The sequence below is a fragment of the Phyllobates terribilis genome, unplaced genomic scaffold (assembly GCF_046119375.1).
Source record: "Phyllobates terribilis strain yellow unplaced genomic scaffold, ASM4611937v1 Scaffold_3__8_contigs__length_932513732, whole genome shotgun sequence".
Taxonomy (NCBI): domain Eukaryota; kingdom Metazoa; phylum Chordata; class Amphibia; order Anura; family Dendrobatidae; genus Phyllobates; species Phyllobates terribilis.
Genome location: NW_027362763.1, coordinates 425970156 through 425994947, shown reverse-complemented (window position 1 = coordinate 425994947; position 24792 = coordinate 425970156). Strand labels below are relative to the sequence as shown.

General features: G+C 42.3%; 1 protein-coding gene across 1 annotated transcript in view; it reads right to left on the bottom strand.

Annotated features, from left to right (window-relative positions):
- Positions 1-8090: 8090 nt before the first annotated feature.
- SLC35A1 (solute carrier family 35 member A1) overlaps positions 8091-24792 on the bottom strand; it is a 37717-nt gene continuing 21015 nt past the window's right edge. Inside the window, exons 5-8 of the mRNA XM_073675682.1 lie at positions 18316-18382; positions 15598-15774; positions 9993-10127; positions 8091-8753 (exon numbers count right to left, since the gene is read on the bottom strand). Coding sequence (XP_073531783.1) covers positions 8620-8753; positions 9993-10127; positions 15598-15774; positions 18316-18382 — 513 coding nt within the window. The 3' untranslated portion in view covers positions 8091-8619. The remainder of the gene's footprint in view (positions 8754-9992; positions 10128-15597; positions 15775-18315; positions 18383-24792) is intronic.

Genomic DNA, 24792 nt, shown 5'->3' with positions numbered 1-24792 from the left:
GCTGCTTTACGGCACTGCTGTATCGTGAGAAATTCCCACGGTACAGCACTGCCGTAAAGGAGGTCTCCGGAGCTGCGCTGCCTGAATGCACTCCGGTAACCTCAGTCAGTGGCTCCCGCTGCCGGGAGCGGACGTGTTCCCGGCAGCGTGAGCTTACAGCAGCCATGCACAGCTGTCACCATCTCCAGATGTGACAGCTGTGCATGGGAGATCAGCGCAGGAACGTGGACAGGTAACTATTTTTTTTTAGTAAACTAAGAATTAAATAAAATGGTGTTTTATTTCAAATAAATTATTTTTTTCTGGGTGTAGTGTGTTTTTTCTTTTTAACACTTTGTAGGTTAGTAATGGGGGTGTCTTATAGACACCCATCATTACTAACCTGGGCTTCATGGCAGCTGGCGCTGACATGAACCCCACCACTATTACCCCCTGCCACCGCACCAGGGCAGCGTGGAAGAGCGAGGCTAAGTGCCAGAATTGGCGCATCCTATGGATGCGCCATTTCTGGGGCGGCTGACGGCTGGTGTTTCTAGCCTGGGAGGGGGCCAATATTCATGGCACCCTTCCTGAGCTATTAATATCAGCCCCCAGCTGTCTGCCTAGCCTTTGCTAGCTATTAAAATAGGGGGGACCCCACGTCATTTTTTGGGGGGGGGTCCCCCATTTTAATAGCTAGTAAAGGCTAGGTATTCAGCTGGGGGCTGATATTAGTAGCCTGGGAAGCTCCGTGGGTTTTACCCCCTTCCCAGGCTTCAAACATCTGCCCCAGCCGTCTGCTTAACCTCCGCTAGAGACTAAAATTATGGGGGATCCCACGCCATTTTTTTTTTAAATAAATCCTTTATTTTAACACTAAATGACATTTGAGGACTTAATAAAGATGCAGTCCCTAAATTATTATTTATTTTTTAATAAATTTTTCCCAAAACTTTTGACGTGGGCTTCGCCATATTTTTGTATGCCAGCCAGGTACAGCATCCAGCTTCTATGAACGCGCCATTTTCCGGGGCGGCCGCGGACTGCAATTTTCAGCGGGGGGGGGGGGGGGCAGAAAGCTTGGGCCTCCCTGCGCTGCAGATTCCATCCCCCAGCTGCCTAGTTGTACCTGGCTGGACACAAAAATAGGGAGAAGCCCCACGTTTTTTTTTTTTTAATTATTTCATGAAATTCATGGAATAATTAAGAAAAAAAGGGCTTCCCTATATTGTTGTGTCTGGCCAGGTACAAATAGGCAGCTGGTGGTTGGGGGCAGCCCGTTCCTGCCTGCTGTACCTGGCTGGACACAAATATAGTGTGAAGCCCCACGTCAATTTTTTTTAAATTATTTCAGGAAATTCATGAAATAATTAAAAAAAAATTATGTGGGGCTTCGCCCTATATTTGTGTCCAGTCAGGTACAGCAGGCAGGAACGGGCTGCCCCCAACCACCAGCTGCCTATTTGTACCTAGCCGGACACAACAATATAGGGAAGCCCTTTTTTTCTTAATTATTCCATGAATTTCATGAAATAATTAAAAAAAAAAATGTGTGGCGCTTCGCCCTATTTTTGTGTCCAGCCAGGTACAACTAGGCAGCTGGGGGCTGGAATCTGCAGCGCAGGGAGACCCAAGCTTTCTGGGCCCCACCCGCTGCAAATTGCAGTCCGCAGCCGCCCCGGAAAATGGCGCGTTCATAGAAGCGCCATCTTCTGGCGCTGTACCCAACTCATCCAGGGCCCTGGTGCGGTGGCTCATTGGGTAATAAAGGGGTTAAGGCCAGCTTGGCATTATCAGCTGGCCCTAAGCCCGAAATTCATGGGGTCACGCCAATATTAGACATGACCGCCATGAATTTCTAGTAAAGTATTTAAAAAAAACACAAAACACCCAGAAAAAAGTCCTTTAATTGAAATAAAGACACAATTCTTTATTGTTCTAAATTAAACCATACTTACAGTCACGCCCATTCCAGCTGAAGCCAACGATCTCCTGCAATAAAAGTAAAATAATAAAGCAACCTCATCCTTACCTTTCCATGGTTCCCAGGACAGCTTCAGCTCTGCTACATCGAGATGACAGGCTGGACCGCAGCAGAACGCTGCCATCCAGCCTGTCATCCCGCAGACACTGAGAAGCGCAGGCATGCTTGCGCTCCTCAGTGTCTCGCTGTGACGGCATCCAGATGAGCCGAGGTCATGTCCAATGAACTCAGCTCACCTCATGCACGTCACTGACAGCGTGGGAAAATTCTCCTGCACTCAGCGCTTCAGCGTGAGAATTCTCCCACGCTGTCAGTGACGTGCATGAGGTGCGCCGAGTTCATTGGACATGACCTCACCTCATGCACGTCACTGACAGCGTGGGAAAATTCTCACGCTGAAGCGCTGAGTGCAGGAGAATTCTCCCACGCTGTCAGTGACGTACATGAGGTGAGCCGAGTTCATTGTCGGCTCATCTGGATGCCGTCACAGCCAGACACTGAGGAGTGGAAGTATGCCTGCGCTTCTCAGTGTCTGCGGGATGACAGGCTGGATGGCAGCGTTCTGCTGCGGTCCAGCCTGTCATCTCGATGTAGCAGAGCTGGAGCCGTCGTGGGAGCCATGGAAAGGTAAGGATGAGGTTGCTTTATTATTTTTCTTTTATTGCAGGAGATCGTTGGCTTCAGCTGGAATGGGCGTGATGGTAAGTATGGTTTAATTTAGAACAATAAAGAATTGTGTGTTTATTTCAATTAAAGGACTTTTTTCTGGGTGTTTGTGTTTTTTTTAAATACTTTACTAGAAATTCATGGTGGTCATGTCTAATATTGGCGTGACCCCATGAATTTCGGGCTTAGGGCCAGCTGATAATGCCAAGCTGGCCTTAACCCCTTTATTACCCAGTGAGCCACCGCACCAGGGCCCTGGATGAGTTGGGTACAGCGCCAGAAGATGGCGCTTCTATGAACGCGCCATTTTCCGGGGCGGCTGCGGACTGCAATTTTCAGCGGGTGGGGCCCAGAAAGCTTGGGCCTCCCTGCGCTGCAGATTCCAGCCCCCAGCTGCCTAGTTGTACCTGGCTGGACACAAAAATAGGGCGAAGCTCCACGTTTTTTTTTTTTTAATTCATGAAATTCATGGAATAATTAAGAAAAAAAGGGCTTCCCTATATTGTTGTGTCCGGCTAGGTACAAATAGGCAGCTGGTGGTTGGGGGCAGCCCGTTCCTGCCTGCTGTACCTGACTGGACACAAATATAGGGCGAAGCCCCACATCAATTTTTTTTAATTATTTCATGAATTTCCTGAAATGATTAAAAAAAAAAAAATACGTGAAGCTTCTCCCTATTTTTGTGTCCAGCCAGGTACAACTAGGCAGCTGGGGGATGGAATCTGCAGCGCAGGGAGGCCCAAGCTTTCTGCCCCCCCCCCGCTGAAAATTGCAGTCCGCGGCCGCCCCAGAAAATGGCGCGTTCATAGAAGCTGGATGCTGTACCTGGCTGGCATACAAAAATATGGCGAAGCCCACGTCAAAAGTTTTGGGAAAAATTAATTAAAAAATAAATAATAATTTAGGGACTGCATCTTTATTAACTCCTCAAATGTCATTTAGTGTTAAAATAAAGGATTTATTTTAAAAAAAATTGACGTGGGGCTTCGCCCTATATTTGTGTCCAGCCAGGTACAGCAGGCAGGAACAGGCTGCCCCCAACCACCAGCTGCCTATTTGTACCTAGCCGGACACAACAATATAGGGAAGCCCCTTTTTTCTTAATTATTCCATGAATTTCATGAAATAATTAAAAAAAAACATGCTTGGGGCTTCGCCCTATTTTTGTGCCCAGCCAGATACAACTATGCAGCTGGGGGCTGGAATCCGCAGCGCAGGGAGACCCAAGCTTTCTGGGCCACCCCCGCTGCAAATTGCAGTCCGCAGCCGCCCCAGAAAATGGCGCGTTCATTGAAGCGCCATCTTCTGGCGCTGTACCCAACTCATCCAGGGCCCTGGTGCGGTGGCTCACTGGGTAATAAAGGGGTTAAGGCCAGCTTGGTATTATCAGCTGGCCCTAAGCCCAAAATTCATGGGGTCACGCCAATATTAGACATGACCACCATGAATTTCTAGTAAAGTATTTAAAAAAACACAACACCCAGAAAAAAGTCCTTTAATTGAAATAAACACACAATTCTTTATTGTTCTAAATTAAACCATACTTACCATCACGCCCATTCCAGCTGAAGCCAACGATCTCCTGCAATAAAAGTAAAATAATAAAGCAACATCATCCTTACCTTTCCATGGCTCCCACGACAGCTTCAGCTCTGCTACATCGAGATGACAGGCTGGACCGCAGCAGAACGCTGCCATCCATCCTGTCATCCCGCAGACACTGAGAAGCGCAGGCATGCTTGTGCTCCTCAATGTCTGGCTGTGACGGCATAAAGATGAGCCGAGGTCATGTCCAATGAACTCAGCTCACCTCATGTACGTCACTGACAGCGTGGGAAAATTCTCCTGCACTCAGCACTTCAGCGTGAGAATTTTCCCACACTGTCAGTGACGTGCATGAGGTGAGCTGAGTTCATTGGACATGACCTCACCTCATGTATGTCACTGACAGCGTGGGAGAATTCTCACGCTGAAGCGCTGAGTGCAGGAGAACTTTCCCACGCTGTCAGTGACGTGCATGAGGTGAGCTGAGTTCATTGGACATGAACTCGGCTCATCTGGATGACGTCACAGAGAGACACTGGGGAGCGCAAGCATGCCTGCGCTTCTCAGTGTCTGCGGGATGACAGGCTGGATGGCAGCTTTCTGCTGCGGTCCAGCCTGTCATCTCGATGTAGCAGAGCTGGAGCTGTCCTGGGAACCATCGAAAGGTAAGGATGAGGTTGCTTTATTATTTTTCTTTTATTGCAGGAGATCGTTGGCTTCAGCTGGAATGGGCGTGATGGTAAGTATGGTTTAATTTAGAACAATAAAGAATTGTGTCTTTATTTCAATTAAAGGACTTTACTCTGGGTGTTTGTGTTTTCTTTTAACTTTGACTATGGGGTTAGTAATGGGGGTGTCTTATAGACGCCTCTCCATTACTAACCTGGGCTTGATGTCAGCTGACATTATAAGCTGACATCAACCCCAACCCTATTACCCCCTGCCACCGCACCAGGGCAGCGTGGAAGAGCGAGGCTAAGTGCCAGAATTGGCGCATCCTATGGATGCGCCATTTCTGGGGCGGCTGACGGCTGGTGTTTCTAGCCTGGGAGGGGGCCAATATTCATGGCACCCTTCCTGGGCTATTAATATCAGCCCCCAGCTGTCTGCCTAGCCTGTGCTAGCTATTAAATTAGGGGGGACCCCACGTTATTTTTTTGGGGGGGTTCCCCCATTTTAATAGCTAGTAAAGGCTAGGTATTCAGCTGGGGGCTGATATTAGTAGCCTGGGAAGCTCCGTGGGTATTACCCCCTTCCCAGGCTTCAAACATTTGCCCCAGCTGTCTGCTTAACCTCCGCTAGAGCCTAAAATTAAGGGGAACCCCACGCCAATTTTTTTTTAAATAAATCCTTTATTTTAACACTAAATGACAAGTACAGTAATCAACACTGTCACTGTACTTCATATATATGTGACTGACATGTTTCTATCTATCTAATCTATGTGTGATTCTCTATTCTGTCTGTTATAAATTGTCGGGTACAGATGCTGAATTGCCGGCCGGCTTTCTTAAAGAGACGGTGCATGAAAACACTATTATTTTTTTAAATAAATCCTTTACACTAAATGACAAGTACAGTAAGCAACACTGTCACTGTACTTCATATATATGTGACTGACATGTTTCTATCTATCTAATCTATGTGTGATTCTCTATTCTGTCTGTTATAAATTGTCGGGTACCGCTGCTGAATTGCCGGCCGGCTTTTTTAAAGAGACGGTGCACGAAAACACTAATATTTTTTTTAATAAATCCTTTACACTAAATGACAAGTACAGTAAGCAACACTGTCACTGTACTTCATATATATGTGACTGACATGTTTCTATCTATCTAATCTATGTGTGATGCTCTATTCTTTCTGTTGTAAATTGTCGGGTACCGGTGTATGCCGCTGATGAATTGCCGGCTTTTCATGTCATTCTACATTATTCTTAGTTGTTTTACTTCATGTAGAATTAACCTACAAGGAAAGAAAGGGTTTATTTTCATTCCGATATTTGTGTCCCATTGACTTGCATTGGTTTCCGGTATCGGAATCGGCGATATCCGATACTTTTTGGGTATCGGCCCGATCCAATCCGATACGATATTTCCTGATATCGGAAGGTATCGCTCAACACTAGTCATGAAAAAAAAACGTCAGAATCAGTGGGATCCGTTGAAGCGTTCCAGAGTTATTACTTCATTAAGTGACACTGGTCAGAATTGTAAAAATTGGCCCGGTCATTAACGTGCAAACAGCCTTGGAGGGTAAAAGGGATTAATGGGTACAAAGTGCTTGTAAAAGCAGAGGGATGGTTAATTCTGCCGGGTTATCAGCTACCTCCAAAGTGGATGGTTTCCTAGGCATGGAGCAGACACTTGGAGGCTGCTTGCTATACCGCTATGAAGCTGACTAGATCACAGCTTCAGCGTCCGCAGGCTCCTCAGATATGTCACGGGCAAAGCAGCCTGAGTGAGTAGTATCCCAAAACACTCCCCGACCCCGGCAAGCAAGAAGCCACTAGGCAGAGGAACGACTTAGAAGAGAAACCCACCCCTTTAGGCCACGTTCACATGGGAGTTATTTTCGTAAGACAAAACCAGGAGAGGAACAATCAGAGGAAAAGTATAATAGAAACAGGTCGCCACTTCTGTATTCATCACCCACTCCTGGTTATGGCTTACAGATAATGATGTAACAAACGGACCAAATGCTCAATGTATAAACATTGTCTTATAGTGATTTCTAGTCTATTTTCAAAACCCATAGGTGCCTTTGCATTCCATTTATAACTATTGCATAAAACCTTCTCAAGCTTTGACAGACTTTGCTGTTTTTAGATCTTTAGTAAATTAATACTCTCATTGGTAAATTATTAGGGTTGTCCTGTCACAAGATGCTAATAATGATCACCTACACAAAGGTTAGGTTATCATTAATAGATTGGTAGGTGTGATTATACCTATAACCCCCACCAATCAGCTCCAGTAGCTTCCCAATGTCACACACGGAACATGATGCAATGCACAACTCCATTTAATGAGAGGCTGCCGCCTCCTGCAGAATAAGAGCTGTTCTACAATACCCGACAGCAGCCATTAGACATTGAATGGGGCTGTTCACTACATCTCCGTCCAGCTGTTTCCAGAGCTAATAACTGATCAGTGGAGGTGTCAGACCCCCCCCCCCCCCCCCCCCTCATCATATTTTGGGATCAGACAATCCCTGTAATGAAAGTATTTTTGAGATAGATATATTTTTCACTCTAATTTAAAGTAAATGGTATAAAACCATGTAGTATGGTTTGAAAATGCAATATGAGTGGAAGTGTAGGTCGGCACTCCGCATGTTGTGCTCGTGGAGGTCAATACAATAGAGGAAGACAAAAATCCAACTGGACGTTTCAGCCCAGCATCAATTGCCGAAAGATGGGATGGGCGGAAACGTCAAATTGGATTTCCATGTGTGCTGGATTAAACACTGTTCATTCTACACATTAGTGCTGGGACTTTTCATCCTCTATTGAAAATGCAATATGAAACCTAAGGGTTATGTGCATATTGTGTGCAATAGATGCCGTGATGGCAGTGTTTTTCCTGGAATGTGATCTTTGGAGTAATTTTAGGTTATTTTTTACTGTGTATATAAACTAGTGCCTAAAGAATGGCCAAGTCACTTCTTTTAGCCACTTCATGGTTTTCTAAGGCTGAAACAGTGAAAAAGTCAAACACTGAAAAAAAAAATGCACAGCAAGTCATTTGACATTACAGTGCATGTGTTAATCCTCTTTCCTTTTTTTATTTTTTATATAATGTGCCAAAAAAAAAAAAAATGCCTTGTGTGCATACCCTTAAAAATATGATTAGTATAATGAATTAACATTCAGAAGGAGCAGAGTTCTTCAGGAAACGTGCCATGACAAGTTGACTTTGTACTAAGTATTTCTTTTTTTTATTAAAAAAAGTCACCATGGCAAAATTTAAGGAAAATAAAAGTGCAAAATATTGTAATGATATGTTAAAAGGGTGAAAAAAACACTGGCAATAAAAGTCTAACCAAGACAGTTGTAGTCTTTGGACAGAAACTTGAAGTCTGTTGAGCAGCGTCTTAGTGGAGATCATTACGATGAACGGTTGCATTATATGTGCCCTCTTAGGACGGCTGCAGTCAGTGAATTTTGCTTCCGTATGATCCACCACAAAGTTGACGCTAAAAGATGTTCATTCCGACTTGCGCTGATCCGCATAAACTATAGATATGGCCCCACTAAAATTAAAACTACTGATTGATCTCCATATAAAATTGCGCTGTCACATTCATTTGCAGATGTGCTTCCCAAAGTTGTGCAGTACCAACTACTGCAGGTCACTTTGACCCTTATGGAATGAAGCATCCGAAGAAATTAATACAATAACTATTGTATATACACATGTGCATTACAGTTCATCCATGGACCATCAAACATTGATTAGTTTTTCACTGAGATTGCTGCTGGTGTCCTTTATTTCAAGCTTGGTGGTGTCTTTTCTGGGAAGCCCATATGTGTATATGGAGATGCAAACAAGCAACGCTCCGACAGCAAATGTTAATGCTAGAAGAAAGATATAACATGGTTACTTTACCTGGCTGGAAATAGGTCTGAAATTAGAAAAATATCACATTACTGTTTCTATTGAGCAAATTTTTAGCACAAGGACAGCAGCATTTACATAAAGGATATATTAAGGCGCAAAGACCACCACATAATATTAAAAACATAATGGTAAATCAGAAGTTGGAGCCAAAGCCTGGGTTTTATTCAATGCAGTCATATTTCTTGGCACCTTTGACTTAGTTCACCATTGATTGTGGAGGAGGATTTTTGGACCGGATCCACTCAAATAAAAAAAACTGAATGAACACAAGCTGACAGCTACTCAAAAACTGATGGAGAGTTTTAGTCAATGTTCAGATTGACAAAGCTCACCATCCGTTTTTGAGGAGCTGTCAATCTAAGTTGTTTTTTTTAGCGGAGCCTCCTCAAAAACTGCTTCAACATTTTTCGAAAATCTTTTCCAATTAAATTCTAAGGAAAATTCACTTTGATGTTCATATAAGCAGTATTTTTAGCTCAACTATTAAAAATACCCAGTGAAAAAAATAAAGTGCATGTAACCTCTTTGAAGAGGATCCTGAAGGAAACCTCTCCAATCCAAAGGCTACCAAAAAAAAAAAGCTTCAGGTAAAGAAACGCACCAAAACTGTTTCTAGAACCAGTTTCTACTTGGAAAACTCATGGTTTCTGAACTCCTCAAAAAACTATAGTTTTACTGTGCAAGCAGTTTTACCATGAGAATATGCAAAGCAATGGGCTAAGTGGTGGTGTCTGGTTATGTGGCATGGTTACAGCAGGTCGTAAACAGCCAAAGGTGCTATATTAAGTACTAAAGACGCTGGGCATGAAGGGGATGAATAATTCTGAGACTGCAGTAGTCAGTAAAAGTGGCATTTGGTGCTGAATTTGGAGAAAACACTTGTTATATTAGTTGTGTTGAGCCATTTGTGTGGTTCTTGTTTCTCGGTTTATTGCAAAGAGCAGGAAGTTCGGAAATTCTAGTAATTAACAGGATGTGCAATGTGGGTTGAATGGAGATCATGATATATCTGTGTGCTACAGTATATAGATCAGTTGCTATACATTTCATTGTGATAGAATGAATGTAGAGAACCTGGAACTCTAACCTAGATCAAAAAATAGACTAGCATGTAATATCAGGTCTGAAATGAAGAGGCTAGCCCTTCAGCAGGTAAAGGGTAACACTACACCTCGATAAATTAGGCTGTAACATACTTATCTGTAATCCAAAGAGCAGCACAGATGCAATGGTTGAGATGACGATAGCGGCAGCTGCGGAGAAGCCCTTCATGATATTATCTGTGTATTTCACTACCACCGATGTGTAGAGACCACCAACACTAGCCAGCACTGCAAGAGAAAGGTCACAAGGAAAACTCTACAGTAAAACATTATAGTACCAAAACGATCATTCATTTAGATCGAGTGCAGCTAAAAATATTGCTTGTAATCTGTATATTTCAGCCCACAACATCATTAAACTCTATAGCTGCTCATCACAGAACAAGTGTCACACACTAGACACTGCTGTCCCATCCCCTCTACAGGACTCCAATCACATATGCAGGATTTCAGGCCCAACAAAAGAAAGGAAAATCACCAGACACAAGAAAACTTTAAAGAATAAATTGATCAAGATATTTGCAGCATAGCAGAAAAGGAGGCGCATAACACAAGTTAATAGAACAAATGCAAAAAAAGAAACTCCTGTATAAATGGCATACTTATGTGTATTGCATATTGTAGCATATCGTGGATGCAGATTGCTGAATTGTTGATATATAATGCAATGCAAGGAAGTATGACATCGATAAATGTAATAATGCAGTACATATCACTGACACAAATGTCCCTGGCAGGAAAATGCATGTACAATCCGCATGCGTTTTTTCTGCCAGGGAGATGCAGAAACGCTCAGGAAAAATCCGGAGCATTTCTGCATCGTGGGCACATAGCCAAACTGAAACATTGACCTGGATCAAGAACATGAAATGTTTTTATCAGTAAGAAAAGTGTAAATTTGCATATACTGTTCTATAGGATTAAAAATGGCAATGTAAGGCTGAGTTCACATGATGCAGTTTTAATGTGTTTCCGTGGCGGAAAAACCGACGCGGAAACGCATTAAAACCGCTTAGTAATAGATCTGTCATGTAGAGCAATGATAATCCGCATGTGCTGTGCACATGATGCGGAAATTTCCGCTGCGGATTATCATTGCGGCACAAACCGCAGCACAACCAATTCAGGCGCGATTTCGCGGCGAAATCTCGCCCATTGAGTTGCATTGAATCGCAGCAAACCCGCATGTATATCTATAAATGCGGATTTGCTGCGTTTCAATGTAAAATAGGCACAAAATTGCGCTGGAATCACACCGCGGCTGGTATCCGGGTGGGGAGAGGAGACTGCTACTCCTCTCATCGGACCGCTGCTCTGGCTGATAACTGGGATGGCACACGGGCTCCTCCCAGACCGCGTGCCAGCAAAAAAAAAAGAAGAAAAGTCAAACGGTCTCTAGCTCACTGGGGCTCATCAGCTGATGAACCCCAGTGACCCCCTGCAGCACTGTATACTGACAGGGGTGATTTTACACCCCTGTAAGTATACAGTGCTGTATTCTATAGCTGTGACATCAGTGATTTCTGGTGTCACAGCTGTAGAAATGATCCAGATCGTCATGGGACAGTCGTGTTCGTGGACTACGTAGTTGACGGCGGACAGGTGAGGAATATTGTTTGTGGTTTTTTTTTTTAGGAGATCGAGGGCTTTGGAGGCGGGTAATAAAAAAAAAAAAAAATTGGAGAACAGTGTGTTTTTTATTTCATTAAAATACTTTAGCAACGACCATTTAACCACGCGGTTAGTAATGGAGGGCGTCTTATATAGACGCCCTCCATTACTAACCTGGGTTTCACGTCAGCCGTAAATACAAGGCTGATGTGAACCCCAACCCCATTACCCCCTGCCACCGCTACAGGGCAGTGTGAAAGAGCGAGGCTAAGCGCCAGATTTGGCACATCTTATGGATAAGCCATTTCTGGGACTGCTGAGGGGTGATATTAATAGCTGCGGAGGGGGCTAGTATCCATGGTCCCTTCCCTGGCTATTAATATCAGCCCACAGCTGTCTAGCTTAGCCTTTGCTGGCTAGATTTTAGAGGGGGGCCCCAGGTCAATTTTTTTCTGGGGTCCCCCTGTAATCTAGCCAGTAAAGGCTAAAAAAACAGTTGTGGGCTGATATTAAAAGCCAAGGAACATTTTTTGGCTAATGGTCCCTTCCACGGCTACTAATATCAGCCCCCAGCGGTCAGCTTTCCCTCTGCTGGTTATAAAAATGATGCAGGAGCCGACGCCATTATTTTATTTATTTTTTTTTTTTATTTTAGGCTTTGTGCCCATAATTCAGACGTAGCAGTGCTTTGGATGCAAATTTTTGCTGTGTCCAAAACGTTGCATTCTATTGAACGCAGGTAAATCCACACGTGTTCACTGAACGATGCAGATTTACCGCATTCAATATTTTCTAGTGGTCAAATTTCTGTTGTGGAGACTAGCGACTCCACAAGAGAATTTGACATGCTGCGGTCCACGGCATAGCGGACATGGGATTTCTAGAGATCCCATCCACTCTGCTGTAACATCTGGACGCTGCGGGTTTGAAGCTGTATATACACGCAGCGTCAAACCTGCAGCGGCTCCTGATCGTGGCCACGTACCCAAATTCACCAGCAGCATGTCAATTTCTGTAGTGGGCACTCTAATCTCCGCTGCAGATTTTGACCGATTGAAGTGTCATTATATGCAGTGGATTCACATGTATTGACAACAAAAGTGCGGCATTAGAACACCACGTTTTGGACCAACATACAGTACAGACCAAAAGTTTGGACACATCTTCTCATTTAAAGATTTTTCTGTATTTTCATGACTATGAAAATTGTACATTCACACTGAAGGCATCAAAACTATGAATTAACACATGTGGAATTATATACTTAACAAAAAAGTGTGAAACAACTGGAAATATGTCTTATATTCTAGGTTCCTCAAAGTAGCCACCTTTTGCTTTGATGACTGCTTTGCACACTCTTGGCATTCTCTTGATGAGCTTCAAGAGGTAGTCACTGGAAATGGTCTTCCAACAATCTTGAAGGAGTTCCCAGAGATGCTTAGCACTTGTTGGCCCTTTTGCCTTCACTCTGTGGTCCAGCTCACCCCAAACCATCTCGATTGGGTTCAGGTGTGGAGGCCAGGTCATCTGGCGTAGCACCCCATCACTCTCCTCCTTGGTCAAATGGCCCTTACACAGTCTGGAGGTGTGTTTGGGGTCATTGTCCTGTTGAAAAATAAATGATGGTCCAACTAAACGCAAACCGGATGGAATAGCATCCTGCTGCAAGATGCTGTGGTAGCCATGCTGGTTCAGTATGCCTTCAATTTTGAATAAATCCCCAACAGTGTCACCAGCAAAGCACCCCCACACCATCACATCTCCTCCTCCATGCTTCACGGTGGGAACCAGGCATGTAGAGTCCATCCGTCCACCTTTTCTGTGTCGCACAAAAACACGGTGGTTGGAACCAAAGATCTCAAATTTGGACTCCTCAGACCAAAGCACAGATTTCCATTGGTCTAATGTCCATTCCTTGTGTTCTTTAGCCCAAACAAGTCTCTTCTGCTTGTTGCCTGTCCTTAGCAGTGGTTTCCTAGCAGCTATTTTACCATGAAGGCCTGCTACACAAAGTCTCCTCTTAACAGTTGTTGACGAGATGTGTCTGCTGCTAGAACTCTGTGTGGCATTGACCTGGTCTCTAATCTGAGCTGCTGTTAACCTGCGATTTCTGAGGCTGGTGACTCGGATAAGCTTATCCTCAGAAGCAGAGGTGACTCTTGGTCTTCCTTTCCTGGGGCGGTCCTCATGTGAGCCAGTTTCTTTGTAGCGCTTGATGGTTTTTGCAACTGCACTTGGGGACACTTTCAAAGTTTGCCCAATTTTTCAGACAGACTGACCTCCATTTCTTAAAGTAATGATGGCCACTCGTTTTTCTTTACTTAGAATTTGTATTATGGCAAGAAAAAAAGCAGCTAACAGTCTATTCAGTAGGACTATCAGCTGTGTATCCACCTGATTTCTGCACAACACAACTGATGGTCCCAACCCCATTTATAAAAGGCAAGAAATACAACTTATTAAACCTGACAGGGCACACCTGTGAAGTAAAAAACATTTCCGGTGACTACTTCTTGAAGCTCATCAAGAGAATGGCAAGAGTGTGCAAAGCAGTCATCAAAGCAAAAGGTGGCTACTTTGAAGAACCTAGAATATAAGACATATTTTCAGTTGTTTCACACTTTTTTGTTAAGTATATAATTCCACATGTGTTAATTCATAGTTTTGATGCCTTCAATGTGAATGTACAATTTTCATAGTCAGGAAAATACAGAAAAATCTTTAAATGAGTAGGTGTGTCCAAACGTTGTGTCCAAAGCACTGCTGAGTGCAGGTCGGGAGGGTCATAGCAGCTAACGAACCAGCTGTGAGAGGTTATTTCATGTCCAGGGAAATGTTTACCTATTAGCACTTTCCCAGGCTAAACAGAAAAAAAAAAAAACAGCTGACAGCAGTGGCATAAATTACATGAATAGAAATGCTAATGAAGATTGGGTGAATGGGACTAGCTGACATCCAGCACTTTTGTTTGGTTATGGAAAGGTCTGACACCTTGACATAACCAAACAAAGTAAAGAAACACACAGACACAGTGTAAAACACTTTATTTGAAATACAACAGACATTCTTTAATCATTTAAATGAACCAATATACTCACCCAAGTTCTTATGGTAATCCAAGGACTGGAGCAATGTCCCACCAACTTTATTTAGCTCCAAAAATCATTCATTGATGCTCAAAAAACGCATGTAAATCAGCATGCGTTTTTTTCTGCCAGGGAGAGGCAAAAACGCTCAGGAAATTTCTGCTTCAATTCCTGAACATGTGTACATACTTTAATACAGTGCAAATGTCAGTGAGTCCTTATTATAGCCTAGTTAATCCCATACCAGTAGAAACATGGACCATGTCATAGATGCAACAAAGTAGGAAATGTAGGATTGCAAGTCAATCCAAATCTGCAGATCCATGAAGTAAATGACATATCAGACAATAAAGTGCAAGTAGATCCAATGTGATGGATCTATTGAATGTCAATATAAAGTCCTAAATGCTACAATATGCCCAGGTAAAGTATAGAAAAAAAAAATAATAATATGTACCTGGTGTGGTATGGGGAGGAATATGTACCTGGATTAGTTTGCATAGCAGTGTTCCCGATATGCGCGCACCCAAAGTTGCCTTGCACCAACATTTTGTGACTTTTTTCAGACCAGTTTCTCCCAGTTCTGCCAAAATGGGTAGAACTGGGGCGGGACAGTGTGGGGAGACTGCCGTTCAAATTTATGACGAGCCGCGGTGTTCACCAAGTCACAAATCTGGGTGAAGTGGGATTTGTGGTGAGGCTCACATTGAGGTGTATACCGCTCGACCGACCCTCCTACTATAAACGACGCAAGACTCTTCATGAATGAGGAGCATATGACTCCAGCACATCTCCTCATCAACAATGCCGGTCATGATGAATCAAGCCCTTTATCTTAATATTAAAATTATGGAGGCACTATTCAATGTTGCATCTTTATAAAATTGCTACTGGCTATTCTCCCCCTCCCCCCCATTTTCTGTTGATATCAGAGTTTTTCCGGCTTTATTACATAGACCGTCTGATAATGTGTTACACATAAAACATATGCGCATACTTACAGACTACAAGCCAGACAAGGTAATTGTAGCCAAAGAAAAACCCTTTCTCCATGACACCACCTCCATCAGTAATAAAGACACCGGCTAGTGTCACGATGATGCCAGAGATGTACAACTGGATGTTCCTCACCCACAGAGAAGTGTCCGAGCTCTTCAACACCTTCTCAAAATACACTCCTGAAAAACGAAGACAGACCAAAGAGACAGGATCAGAAAAGCAGTGTGTTCAGGAGCTTAGAGAGGCCTTTTTCAGGGTGACCCTTAAAAGCACCACTCCAGCGTTTTCTGTTTTTTTCCTCAGCACTGGAGTGGCGCTTTAGGTGTAAGCCCCCAGCCATATATACTCACCCTCTGATGTTCTCCCCAGTTTGCAGCACTGCTCCGGTCCCGCGGTGCCATCTTGTGAGCGCAGCTTCTGACAGCCAGAAGCTCTTAATACAAGTCTATGAGAGCCAGGACAAGGCTCTCATCGACTTGTATTGAAAAGTGACCTTCAACGTGCTCCAGCATACACTGGAGCACGTTGGCAGGTCACTTTTCACAGGAGATGGACCGGAGCAGCGGGGAAACCGATGAAGGCGACTGAAGGCGAGTATATGACAGGGGAAGGGGACTTACATTTAAAGCACCACTAAAGCAGTGCAATAAAAAAAAAAAAAAAACACTGGAATGTTGCTTTAATTAATACGTTCAGCTCAAGTGTTCTATGCAGACAAGCACCTTAAACAGCGGTGTAAAGTTGAAAGTGCATTTTATTATATAGCTGGTACTGACCCATAGTTCCAGCCTGTTCTGGGAAGTGTAGTATTTGCACCAATCACTGTACAGTAATCTCATATAGGAACAAGTAACTGTCCCCCTTAATGTGTTGCTGAACCTGTGGCTCCACAGCTATTGTAAAACTACAACTCCCATCATGACTTCCAACTAATGTGTTATTTTGCAACAGTTGTAAACCCCCCCCCCCCCCCCCCAACGAATCATTTATACAGTGCATATGTTCATTCTTTTTAGCATTTATACAACGCTTATTCAGGCAGGTTAAGATGTAGTGTGCCCATACCTTTAGACTGATGGGTGGAGTGCTCAGCTAACCATGAAAGCAGTTATTACTACTAAATGTACACTACAGAGAATGGTCATAGGTCCATTCAAAGAAATGGAGAAGCCGATATCAAATTGAAGTATTGGGTGCTCAAGTACCTATTGGAGGTACAGTTAGAGATGGTGACTGCTGCCATAGTTTGCTGATCATTCCTCCCATCACTAAGGCTATATGCACACAGTGTCTTTTAGACGCCGGCACAGCCGTCAGGTTTTGCAGTCTGAAGAGACTCCACCGCTGGCATCTGTTACTCCATACTGTGAAGTATAGAGCGGTTAAAAGAAATGACATAGGATGGTTCTTGTACACAGCAGTGTCGTTTTGACATTGCTGTGCATTATATTCATTTTATGGGGTGCTTTTTCAAGTTGAGTTCCACCTTGGAAAGACGCCACACGCACATAGCCAAAGGCTGTTTTTAATTAGCATTAGATCCTATCTGCACTTTAAATTTTAAGGCCTGGGGGAGGTAGGTCTGATAGAAAAAGGTTATGATCCCATCAAGTCAAGGCTGAAGGGCACGGATTGTTCAATTTGTACGTTAAAGTAGCTCACCCATCAAAGTTTTTATCCTCTTTATATATTGCAAGAATCATATTACAGTATATAGCACTTTGTACTTACAATTTCTCATTTTACTTTCCTACCCAGCTAATTCTTCTCTCCTCTATGTAGAAATAGGAAGTTTTTCCCTGCAGAAATCATTCCCCTCTTAAACTCCTGACCCAGCTACTCCCTCCAACTCACTGTCAGTGACTTTTGCAGTGATTGAGGAGTCATACAGGGAAAATTGACCTCCTGTTTCTACATAGAGGTTAGAAGGATTCAACTACTCAGTTTTGTAATTATTTGAGGTCATAGACCTAATGGAAAAAAGAATAATTAACTGGATAGAAAGGCAAAATGAGCAATTGTAAGTACATAATGCTGTATAATATGATAACTGCAATATATTAAAGAGGATAACAATTTTGATTGATGTGCTTCTTAAGTACCTACATTTTCTATATGGTAGTAACATAGCTTACATTTTTTTTTATATACTATGGTCACATATACCATAGCGCATACATAAGGTTCCAAGATAGCAGGGGATCTGGCACACATGAGTAGATAACAATTTTGGAATAAATATTGAGTTTAACATCTTCATCAGTGTATGTTCCATAAAAAGAATAGGCAAGAGGTTTATAAGACACAGGAGTCATTACAGGTGGCAAACCTTTGAACTCTCTGGTTCGAAATGCGTAATAACTCATGTCTTGTAGACCTCTTGTCTAACCTTTTTATGGAATATACACTGATGAAAAAGTTAACAATTTTGGAATTGTGTGCTGGATCCTCCATCTTGGAACCTTTTGTGTGTGATTGACTCTCCCAAGTGTTTCCTGTGTTGGTGTGGCTAGCTAAACATTTTTGCGACTTGGCTCATACAGCGTATGCTGCACTTATTGATATGCAGTCACACTCTTCATCACTTCTTACAGTAAAATCATAGGTTCTTGTCACATTCAGAGCCCACATTTCACTGACTAGATCAGTAACTCTACACCACAACAGACACAGCTTTACTTGTGCAACGACGGTAATAAAGAATCTCAAAATGTATATACCGGCAAATCCAGAGCACAGCACGGCAACTGCCACAGCGCCAAATCCCAGCCAATGATTCTGTTCAATCTGCAAAGTGATAAATGCAAGATTCACTACACGAATAGCTTTCCTTTAATGAACAAGCAATCATTTTGGGTTATGTTAGTATTTGCAAGACCATGAGTGCATACTTCACTGTAAAAGCCGATCTCATTTATTGATGACCAGTAAAACAACTTGTTTAATATGACAGCGCCTCCAGCGTAAGCTGAACCAGCAGAAACTAACTGTACACAGAATATGACAAATGGGACTCCAGGGGTGCAAGCTAATGTGGCCATCTGCTCACCGTAACGTCTGTACTCATCCTTCTGCTGTTATAGGATCCCATCTGTCAACAGAACAACTGGAAACCTGTGATTTCTGCACTTCAGTCCGTCAGCTCCACTTTATTCCATGTGTCACACCAAGTGTCAGATTACTAAACACGCTTTTCGGGTCTGATGGACTGCTTGTTCAGCACAAACAAGGAGCGGCACTGAAGCTACGCCAATGTCCTATACAGCATTGTACTGCCTCACCGTTCATGTGTCTGATATTTTTAGGCTGGTGGCACTACAGCAGGTCAATGCGATCAGCGTTATCATTTTACAGTATATATAACATACAAATAATAAGTTTACACTGTATTGAGCCAGAGACATGTATTCTTACAATCTCAAGTATTCATTAGTTATTCAATTTGTCTGTAAAAAAAAATAAAAAAGTGACTATCCATGAATTTTTAATAAGTTCTCCAAGAAGAGGAAAAAAAAAATTAGGTTGGCAATAGTGATGAGCGAGCATGCTCGTTACTAGAGATTTACGAGCATGCTCAAGTGTTTTCCGAGCATCTTCGGTGAGCTATGTTATGTTTGAGTCACTCCTTGTACATGATTTGCAACTGTTCGACAGTTTTAATACATGTAAATGATCACAGGTTCAAGTCCCTTAAGTGGACTAAAAAGTAAGAGTAAAAAAAAAGGGATAAAAATTTAAAATTACTGTATCCCCCTTTTCCTCCATCAAAGATAAAGAAATTAGGGGGAACCGGCTGAGAGGAGCACAGAGTAAGACGTGCGTTTCTCAGCTCTGCACAGCAGAGACCTGGCCTACTTAGTTTTGCCTGCTCAAATGATTTTTATCGGCTAGAAAAGCCTCAGGAAAGCTTCCTGACATCCCTTAGACTAATTTGGGACTTTCCTGAAGATTTTATTCCTAAAAAGCCTTTATTTGATAAAGAAGAAACTGCTTATTCGTAACCATAGAGACCGCAGCTCAAGTCTTCAGGGTATATACGGTGCCAGAACAATCTCCCCTCTGGACCTTGGGAGACCCTATATGGTTCCGAAAAGCTTATCCAGATCTCCATGTGCTGTGCCCATGATGCGGATTTTTCCGCAGCGTAAACGCTGCGGTCAAAAATCCGCAGCATGTCAATTAATTTTGCGGAAACGCTGCTCTTTTGCCGCCATTGACTTGCATTAGACCGCATGGAATCCGCATCACTGTATATGTTGATGCGCTTTTCATGCGGTCTAATGTGCGGATGGTACCCGGGTGTGGATGAGAGGACTCGCATCCAGACCCAGGTACCATTAAAAAAAAAAAGAATAAAATAAAAAATACATATTATTCTCACCTTCCGACGGCCCGCGCTGCGTCCTGCCGGCTTCCCGCGCACTTCGCGGTTGAATGAAGGACCTTCGCTGACGTCAGAGTCATGTGACGGGTCACGTGACGCTGACGTCGGAAGGTCCTACAGTCTTCACTGCCGGCAGCCGGGACCGATGAAGCAGGACACCGGGGGCCATCAGAGGGTAACGTATAGATTTATTTTTTATTTTTTGACATCACACACTATATAAATCCATGCCGGCTGCATGGATTTATATAGTGTGAAGTTGACAAGCACTTTCCAAGTGATGCTAAAATCGCTTGGGAAGCGCTTGTCAACCCGCATGCGGAAATGAAAGTGAAGACCGCTTCATTTCCGCATGTCCCTGGCAGGAAACCGCATGTACAATCCGCATGCGTTTTTTCCTGCCAGAGAGATGCAGAAACGCTCAGGAAAAAATCCTGAGCATTTCTGCATCGTGTGCACATACCCTAACTCTGATTTCGAAAGAGACAGATGCCACCTCTCTAAGGCTGAGTTCACACGATGCGTTTTTCGTGCGTTTCCGCGGCGTTTTTGCAGTTGCGGAAACGCCGCGGAAAAGCATGAAAAACGCATCGTGTGAACTCAGCCTTAGAGAGGTGGCATCTGTCTCTTTCGAAATCAGAGTTAGGGTATGTGCACACGATAGCCTAACTCTGCTGCCTCATTATAGTGAATGGGTCCCTCGGGGGTTCATCTGAAATACGTAGGAGCTCTGTATATGGAGTCTGCATACTATTCTAGGAAAATCTGCACTCCAGGAGGCATATAGTGCTCCATCCCTTCTGAGTCTCGCCGTCTGGCTAAGCAGTACTATACAGCCACATATGGGGTATTTCTACATTCAGCAAAAATTGTGTGACAAATTTTGGTGCCATTTTTACCCATTTCCCAGTTTGAAAATGTAAAGTCTGGGGCTAAAACAAAACTTTGGTGGTAAAAATCAGGGCTGTGGAGTCAGAGTCGGTATAAAATGGACCGACTCCAACTCCTAAAATATATAATAAATTGGGTACAGTAGTTCAATGCAGTTTGTGGGTAATATTTTTTCATAAGAATTTGGGAAAGTTATGAAGTGTCCTATAAATGTCTGTCCTATTCCTGATCTAAGGGTCTAGACTTTTAGCTGAGATGAATCTGTGCTACAGTAAATTCATCACTTAAACATGAGCCATGTATGAGGGAGTCGGAGTCTGTATCAGGGAAATTGAGGAGTCTGAGTTGGAGGTTTGGCTTACCGACTCCTTAGCCCTGGTAAAAATGTAATTATTTTTTCTTCACCGCCCAATGGTGTAAAATTCTGTGAGGCACATGTGGTATCAACATGCCCACTGCACCCCTAGATAAACTCATTGAGGGGTGTAGTTTGTAAAATGGGGTCTCTTATAGGGGGAGGGGAGGGAATTCTGCAGTTCTGGCACCTTAGGGGCTCTGCCAATGTGACAAGGCACTGTCAAACAAGCCCAGCAAAATATGAACTCCAATATGGCGCTTCCCTTCTGAGCTTTGCGCTGTGCCTCAAAACTAGTTTTGGACCACATATGGTGTATCTGCGTGCTCAGGAGAAATTGGACAACAAATTTTGGGGTCCACTTTCTACTGGGGATATAAGGTGCCCACCACCCATCTAGTTTCCAAAAAGGGGGCACTTGTTCGGCATTTCCACTGTTTAAGCGCATCAAGGGCTCTGCTAACGCGACATGTTGGCCGCAGACCATTCCATCAAAGTCTGCATTTTAAAACTTCACTCCTTCCCTTCCGAGCCCAGTCACTAGTCCAAACAGTAGTTTTCTCCCACATATGGGATTTCAGCGTACTCCGGAGAAATTGCACAACAACTTTTGAGGTCCAATTTTTCCTGTAACCCTTGTGAAAATAAAAAATTGGGGCTAAAAGATCATTTTTGTGTAAAAAAAAAAAAATGATTTTTTTATTTTTACGTCTCTATGTTATAAACTTTTGTGAAACACTTGGGGGTTCAAAGTGCTTACCACACATCTAGATAAGTTCCTTAAGGGGTCTAGTTTCCAAAATGGTGTCACTTGTGGGGGGTTTCCACTGTTTAGGCATATCAGGGGCTCTCCAAACACGACATTGCGTCCGATAATTATTCAAGCAAATTTTACATTCAAGAAGTCAAATAGCGCTCCTTCCGTTCCGAGCCCTGCCATGCGCCCCCAACATATGAGGTATTCACATGCTCAGGAGAATTTGCACTACAAATTTTGTGGTTCATTTTTTCCTGTTATCCTTAAAAAAATAAAAATAAAAAATTGGGTCCAAAGTAAAATTTTTGTGAAAAAAAAAAAAGTTGAAAAAAGTTCACTGTTTTCTTCCACATTTCAAAAATTCCTGTGAAGCACCTGAAGGGTTAATAAACTTATCGAATGTAGTTTTGAGCATCTTGAGGGGTGCAGTTTTTAGAATAGTGTCACTTTTAAGCATTTGCTGTCATAAAAGGCCCCTCAATGTGACTTCAAATGTGATGTAGTCCTTAAAGAAAAAAAAAAAAGTTTTGGAAATTTTGTTGGAAAAATGAAAAAAACGCTGGTCAACTTTTAACCCTTATAACTTCCTAACAAAAAATTTTGATTCCAAAATTGTGCTGACGTAAAGTAGACATGTGGGAAATGTTATGTAGTAACTATTTTGTGTGACATATCTCTCTGATTTAAGGGCCTGAAAATTCAAAGTTAGAAAACTGCGAGATTTTTGCAAAATTTCTGATTTTTTCACAATTAAACGCAAGTCATATCGAAGAAATTTTAACCACTATCATGAAGTACAGAATCAGCGTTCCAGAGTTCTTACCTCAAAGTGACAGTGGTCAGAAGTGTAAAAATTGGCCTGGTTATTATTGTGCAAACAGCCTTTGGGGGTAAAGGGGTTAAAGGAGATCCCTCAGGATTGAGACAGCTGATGACATCCTTTTATCCATCAAACCCTTTAAATTCACTCCGCAAAATAGTTAAAATAATTGAAAAAGTTCTCATTTGTATCTTATTATAAAGTTAATGAAAGAAAATAAATTCTTCGTTATTTAGATTCAAACCTAAAAAAATGTTATCAAAGGTGAATTCCTTTTCTTTTGGGAAGAATCCAAAATTACATTCCTAGGCATCAAAATTACGAATTCTTTTGAGTCATAAGGTTGAGACAAATCTATCGGAAATTTTCAAAGAAATTAAAAGCCACATTAGTAAACTATGCTAAAAGAGAGACATCTTGGTTAGGAAGAACATAAAATGATGGTCCTTCCAAGAATCCTATGTATTTTTAGATCAATTCCACGCCTTATACCTCCTCCTTGGATCCAAGAAAATGCACAAACAATTGTCAGACTCCAAGAGCAAATGAAAATCTTCCCTTCAAAAATAAGGGCAATGGTGGGAATAGCATTGCTTAATATTAAAGCACATTATGAAGCCAATATTGTCCTTCAAAGCAGGAAATGGTTATAAGACAATGATATATAAAATTGGGTTTCTTTAGAAGAATGCTCAAACGGAAATGACCCATTATCCTCTTTAATCCTAATCCATCTACTAATCCCTAATTTCCCACCCTCTTTTAAAATTAAATTATCAATAAAGATATACTACTAAATTTGTATGCTTTAAAAACTCTATGGTCTGCCAGAAGAGGAACTTCTCAATTGGATAGATGTAAGGAAATTCATAAGGAACAAAATATCCTTACCCATGACCTTACCAAGGTCCATTATTATATTACTAGATCAACCTTCTTCACCACTAGGGTAGTGCACTGTATCCGGCTTACAGACTATTAGTTACACCCATACTATTAGATTAGGTGGGCTGCCCGGTACTATCCAAGTGCACCCCATGGGAACAGACACCCCAGTTTACAATGCCCGCACTGGCTGCACCCTGGAATAAAAAAAGTTCAAAAATACATACACTGCTCAAAAAAATAAAGGGAACACTTAAACAACAGAATCTAACTCCAAGTAAATCAAACTTCTGTGAAATCAAAAAACTGTCCACTTAGGAAGCAACACTGATTGACAATCAATTTCACATGCTGTTGTGCAAATGGAATAGACAATAGATGGAAATTATTGGCAATTATCAAAGCACCCTCAATAAAGGAGTGGTTCTGCAGGTGGGGACCACAGACCACATCTCAGTACCAATGCTTTCTGGCTGATGTTTTGGTCACTTTTGAATGTTGGTTGCGCTTTAACACTTGTGGTAGCATGAGACGTATGTGTATATCTATCTTGTGACGTATATTATGTGAATACCTATTAAAAGGAAGTGGATGTATGTCACTATATGTTTGGACCAGCAGAAGCGCTAGTTTGAGCGAAACGGCTGTTGTCTGTCCTGTCTTCCCCACTCCCCTTGCCTGTTTATCCAACCACATGAAATAAAGGACACTTATTTTAAAAAAGGTAAAAAATAAATAAATACATAAAATAAAATATTTGGCATTGTGGTGTTTGAAAAAGTTCAAACCAAATATACATTTAAACCATACATTAAATGTTGAAAAAAAGAGAAAATGAACACCCGAGTTGCCTTTTTTTTTTTTTTTTTTTTTTTTTCGGTCGCGATGTCCCAAAAAAAAAAAAAAAGTCAAAGAAGCAATATAAAGCAATCAAAACATTATACATACTGCAAAAATGCCATAAAAAAATATGTCAGCTCAGTGCACAAATGGCTCCATCGACAAAAAAAATAAAGTTATGGTTCTTGGAACAAGTGGAGGAAAAAAAATGCAAACAAACAAAAAAAAAAAAGTGTCTGAATTATTAAAGGATTACAAATTATAT